The 6,053-nt window shown below is 49.1% G+C and overlaps 1 protein-coding gene across 1 annotated transcript; it reads right to left on the bottom strand.

Annotated features, from left to right (window-relative positions):
- Positions 1–1,037: 1,037 nt before the first annotated feature.
- Positions 1,038–3,521, bottom strand: LOC119334583 (protein SHI RELATED SEQUENCE 1-like). Its single transcript, XM_037607123.1, has 3 exons — positions 2,897–3,521; positions 1,826–2,569; positions 1,038–1,722 (listed from the first exon to the last, which is right to left on the bottom strand). The coding sequence occupies exons 2-3, from the start codon at positions 2,481–2,483 to the stop codon at positions 1,340–1,342; spliced, it is 1,041 nt and encodes a 346-aa protein (XP_037463020.1). The 5' UTR covers positions 2,484–2,569; positions 2,897–3,521; the 3' UTR covers positions 1,038–1,339.
- Between the last annotated feature and the right edge of the window lie 2,532 nt (positions 3,522–6,053).

The raw sequence follows: 6,053 nt of genomic DNA, 5'->3' as shown, positions 1-6,053 counted from the left end.
CGATTGGTCAGGCTACAGTGCATTACAATCGTAGTGTGCTTGAAAATAAGTGTGCAGAAGGGGGGAAAAGAAACAAAGTAGAGTTGAGGCTACACCTAGATATAGGATATGGACAGTACTCACTGTACCACTCTACGTATATATAGGCCGGCCGGGAGCTGAAAATTGCAGAGTACTGTTGTACTGAAAGACAAGAGATCATACCCACTGTTCTTTATTTCTCTGAAAAGATTTAATCTTGCACAACGCACTGGTACGGTGGTACTAATTAACTGTAAGAATGAGAAATTATCTAGGTTGAAAGACAAACTACTCCTAGTAGTTAAGCATGAACCAAAAATGTTAGCTTCAAGCTGTCCACAAAATGACGCATGCATACTACAGGTCCTAATAATGGCTAGGCTTAGATTAAGTTTGCAGTTTTCCTAAAAGTAAATCATGCACATTGTTGGCATTCCATCATTCCATGTGAGACTAGAGCTTGTATTGGTCGGTATTTCTCATTTTCTATAAAGAATTACCACATTGATCTATGTCACTTCAACAAAGAATATTGAAAAATAGTACCCTATGGAAAGGAGAAACAGTGGCGTGACAAGGTCACTGTGTACTCTAGAGAGAGAAGGATAGAAAGAGAGAGAGAGTACTCCAAAGATTAGCCAAAGAATTGCATAGAATTGCTGTACTTTCCCTTGTGGTGTGGAGCAAGCAGAAGCTGATTGCTCATCCATCCCAAGGAACAAGAGAATATATTGTTGGCTGCTTAAACAGAAGTACAGAACCAACCAATGCAGCTATAGAAGCATAGAAGAACAAGACATGCAAAGAAATCATATAAAAAGCACCACAAAATGAGCAGCTTTACCATGCCATCCAAGAGAAGCTTCCCCATGCACACACAAAAGCAAATCCAAGCAGACAATAGCATACCATGTAGGAGTACGCAATGTAATCGATCTAACGCATACGTACTTAGGAGTAACATAGAATACTAGTACTAGTAGCAGTAAACTATAGTTAACCAATCACGTGCTGCATGCGAAATGTAAGTAGTAAACGATTTCAAAAGGGAGTGATTAAGATACACTTTAGTTTATCTCTCTTTAATTGCACCAATGCATTAAGGTCATTACTAATTAACCAACAGGAAATTAAAATTCATGGAAGGATCCAAAAGTAGTAGCTCTAGCTAGCTAACGAGATGCATTAGCGTTCGTCATCAACGATGGACAACAATCCCCCTCCTCTTCTTGGATCTTCTTGACTTGGATCAATGCAACTCGACCATCATCTTTGGCAGTAAATGAAACTTGCTAGGAATTCATGGCAGGAATTGAAGCTAGGTTCTAGGGTTATGAGGGAAGAACTGGGTGCCTGCTGCGAAGGCGCCGATCGGCGTCGGGTAGGGGTCCATGAGCACCGCCGCGGACGTCGCCACCGTCGCTCCGTGCCCCCCGGCCGCCTCGCTGCTCCCGGCCGGCGATGAACCCTCCCTCGCGGCCCCTGTCAGCTGGTGGTACTCCGCCGAGGACGGCGGCAGCTGCCCAGCCGCCTCTTCCGCCGGCCCATGGTCCCGCAGGATCCCCTTGAACGTGTGCCCCCCGATGCTCACCGCCGTCTGGTACGCGAACTCCGCGTCCGGCTCGTCCACCGGCCCTATCCGCACGCACCGGAACACGGCCTCCAGGCTCAGCTCCGGCGGAAACCTCCCGTCCCCCTCGCCTGCAAACACACCCCGTCGGCGTCAGCGTCCTGAATGGTGCAGTAGTGCAGTACTGCAGTGACTGATTGTACTGTAGACTGTAATTGAGTAGCTTCCACATACCTGAGGAAGTGGTGGCGTCGACCATCGCGGTGGTCGCGGACGGCAAGCGGCCGAGGGAGCGCACGAGCTCGCGGGGCCGTTTGTTGGCAACGGCAGCGGCCGCGGCGGCGGCCGCGCTGTTGTTGGCTGCGGCGCCGCGGAAGAGCGCGGCGAGCTGCTGCTGGCGCTCGCGGCGCTTGGAGGCGGGGACCCAGGTGCTCTTGACGTGGGTGGCACAGTTGAAGCCGCGGCTGCGGCAGCAGGTGCGGCACCGCTGGTGGGTGCAGTCCTTCTTGGCGTTGTTTCCGCAGTCCTGGCAGCTGGTGCCGGCCCTCCCGCCCCCCGGGCCGCCTCCACCAGCCAAGCCGACGCCGCCCACGCCGCCGCCCTCATGCGGCGAGAAGCCCAACACGACGCCGGTGGCCACCCCGGAGGAGAAGAACTGCGAAGTGTGCGGCACGGCCGCCGCCTGCTGGTGGTGCGGGTGCCATAGCTGGAACCCTATCCCACCTCCTCCCCCGCCGCCGCCGCCCGCCGTGTCGGCGGCCGCGGCGGCGGCGCCGCGCGCGTACAGAAACAGACTGTCTGCCCCGATTGGATGATCGCCGCGGTCACCGCTCCTTCCCCCGCTACCTCCACCTCCGCCGCCGCCGCCTCCCCTCAGAGAGAACCCCGCCATCCACGGCAGCAGCCAACACCCATCAAGAAGCTCCTGCCAGCGCGCTCACTTCCTTGCTCACTTTCTCCTTCCTCCCCTCTCACCTCCTACAAACACAAACAGCCCGAATAAAAAAGTAGATCTTGGGTGTAAGAAAAAGCGGAAGAAGCAACAGAACATGGCAGGCTCTTGGGATTGCGCGACCCATAGCTCAGATTTTCAACATAGCTCACCAGTAGATTAGACAGATCTACCACTGAGATGCCGATAGATACACAGATTTCTACGCAATTACACACACATACTCCTCCTCGCTAGCATATCTAGGGGGCTTGGTTACGGGTGTTGACAGCATGTAGCTAGCGCTGACAAACTTGAGCGAGCCTGCCTAACAAGTTAGGAAACTAGTTACTACCCCAACCACTTGTACTCACCTTTCTTCGCCTCTTGCCGTGAGGATAGGTAGCTTGATCTTGCCTCTAATTCTCGATCTCCTCTTGAGAGCGGAGACTGCCTAAGGCTTGGCCTTGTTCTCTTCTCACTAGGAGGAGGGAGGAGGAGCTTAGGAGGGAGGGAGTGGGGTAAGGTGCTTTTTGGGGTGGTGAGGGGAGCCAAGTGCGTGGCTAGGCTATATAAAGAAGAAGGATTGGGGGAGGGATGATGGGCGCAAGCTGCCGGGGAGGAATTCTAGAGCGCCTGCAAGCGCCGCCATGGTGGCGGCTCGAACCTTAATTTCTATTTATTGCTTCCCGCAGCTCGGCGCTCGATCGACCGATCTCGCTCCTGCTGCTGCTGCCGCTGCCTGCTGCTTCCTTATCTCTCCCCCTTTCCTTGCGCAGCTGTGCTTCCCTCTCTGTCTACCCAACCGGATGAAAGAAGAACAAAGGATGCGAGGGGAGAGAGGAGAGAGGAAATAAAGGAGGAGGGAATGGAGAGAGAATGTGTGTCTAGTAGCTGCTAGCAGTAGTACACTAGTACTCGATTTTATTTATATTTGATTTTTATGGGCTGTTTGTGTGTTGCTTTTGCCTGCTTTTTTTTTGCCTTGCGCTGCTGAGAAATTACTACGGGAGCGGCCCTGTCAAACACAGGATGACTACATGGCGACAAAGGGCAGGGAAGGCGAGGGGAGGAATTTTTCACTGACAGGAGAATGCACCTTTGCTCTCTGGTCGTCGTCTTCCAGGCCGAGCCCCCATGCACACCTGCTTTTCTTTAACGTCTCCTATCCTATCTCGCCATGTCCCTGTGCATGTGTTCTTTAATAATTTCTAGTTTCTTCCAGACAAATGCGCTAAACTTCTAGAACATATAAGTGGTTATCGTGTATAGGGATGTAAGTGGCAAATAAATGACGTCCGCAATCCCGTTTAGTTATTTTTTGCTAGCTTGATAGTTCATTTTTCTCAAACAAACAAAAAATCTTTTTGAATTATCATATCATAAGTGGATTTTAAACGGAATTAAATGGGACCCGGTTGACATCCCTAGCGTGTAGGATTAGAAAGTAGTATACCAATTTCTAATTGACACTAGAATGGCAAGTAATAGGAGAAATGGAATGCTTGTGGGCCGGGTGACATACATCGCTGCAAAAATTCATGCAACAGTTTATCAAGATTAAAATTCATAGGCAAGCATGTTTCAATATAGTTTTTCAAATATATAGAGCATGAGAGTAGCTTTTGTTTGGTCCACACTAGCAAAAGGCCCGTGCGTTGCAACCGGACAATAAAATTGTGGTTTTTAAATTAAGTTCCAAACACCCGCACTCTATGTGTATACACATATTTGAATATTTATGCACGGACCGGCTCGCATGTGGACTCTTAAGACACATGCATTCTAACATGCTCACATTAGATCGATGTTGGACTTATCCTTGATGTGTGTAATTTTCTTGAGTACATCCTCGATGCGTGTATGAGAAGGAAAAGAAACGGCCAGTCTCACGATGGATGAAAAATTGAACGGTCCTATGACGTAAGAATAATTCGAAGGAACACTTGTTTTTTTTCACGTTTACGGGTAGCGGGGTGGATAATTAATTTCAACTTTTGGGACAGTTTCAATGATAGAGAGAAACAATTAACGAAGAGTTTTTTTTTCGCTTACAGGTGGCGTGGTTGGTAATTTACTTGAACTTTAGGAGGAGTTTCGGTGACAGACGAAAAAATCATGGAAACAGTTAACAAAGAGATTTTCTCACTTACTAGTGGCATGGTAGGTAATTTACTTCAATTTTATGGGCAGCTTAGGCCAAGTGGATGGACAAAAAAAATCAGAAAAACACACCTTCCTTTATTATTAAATTAGGTAATAGATTTGAGCAGGTAGTTTTTTTTAGAGAAAATGCATAAATCCCGACTTCAACTTAATGAAGCCATCAACCGGCTAGGATACAAAGGAGTTGATTACAAAATGCCAAAACTTGATCAAAAACTAAAAGATCACATGCAAATCACGCTCCAGACCAGGAGCTATAGGTAGCACGGCAACAAACGCCATCGCCTACACTAAGGTGGCGTTTGGTTCACGGGCGAGGTTGGCTTGGCTGAGGATATCCTTAACCACCTGGTTGGGGATGGCCAGTTTTTGTCGTTTGGTTGCGAAGGATTTGATGAGATGGATAGCCTCTTTTTATTGTTTGGTTGCAAGGATAAAAGGTGGATATGGATAGTCATTAGCTACTTTTTTAATGTTCATCTACAATGAAATATTAACACATGCTCTTCTTTGTACAATCAAATACATGTATACATGCTCTTCTTCGCACAATCAAATGCATGTATACATGTTCTTCTTTCTACAATCATACACGTGACTGACCATGCAATTAAATACCATGAACTAGTCACTATTTACCAGATATTCATACATGTATACATGTTCTTCTTTGTACAATCATACACGTGACTGTCCATACAATTAAATACCATGAACTGGTCACTGTCCACCAAAGTATTCTGCTACTTCTTACCAACGCCTCAGTGTTACCAGTAGTATTCATATGTGCTATCTGTAGACGAAGTTGAAAGACTGTAAACGAGAGAGTTAAAAGACTGTCGCATACATACAGAGAACAGATAGGCAAGATCTTCAGTGATCCTCGTTCCCGGCCGCCGGGGCTCCCCGTTCCCCGCCAGCCATGGTCACAGCACGCCGAGAGAGAGAGAGAGAGAGAGAGGGATGGATGGAGGTAGGGGCCATGGCAGAGGAAGTGCACCGCCGCCGCTGTCAGGTGTGCGCCGCCGCCGCCGCCGCTGTCAGTCACCAACTAGTGGGAGGGGAGTAGCCTGGAAAGGATGGGGCACCCGCGGCTCGCCTCGTCTCGAGGAGCAGGGCCATGGCCGACGGCAAAGCAGGGCGCCGGCGTGGGCGGTGGTACGCCAGCGGCGGAGGCAACAGAGGGCGCCGCTGGGCCCATGGAAAAACGTTTCACACAAGCGCGGGTGGCTGCCCACATCCGCCATAATCTCGCGACTCTCGTCAACCATGTTTTGAAGGAATATTCCCTGATATCTGGTTATCCCTATCCTTCCTGGCGGGTAAACCAAACAAGTGATATCCCCTAAAAATTTGGCTATCCCT

Source organism: Triticum dicoccoides, chromosome 7A (assembly GCF_002162155.2).
Source record: "Triticum dicoccoides isolate Atlit2015 ecotype Zavitan chromosome 7A, WEW_v2.0, whole genome shotgun sequence".
NCBI lineage: Eukaryota > Viridiplantae > Streptophyta > Magnoliopsida > Poales > Poaceae > Triticum > Triticum dicoccoides.
Note: the sequence above shows the minus strand (reverse complement) of the source record. Positions and strands in the feature narration are given on the sequence as shown.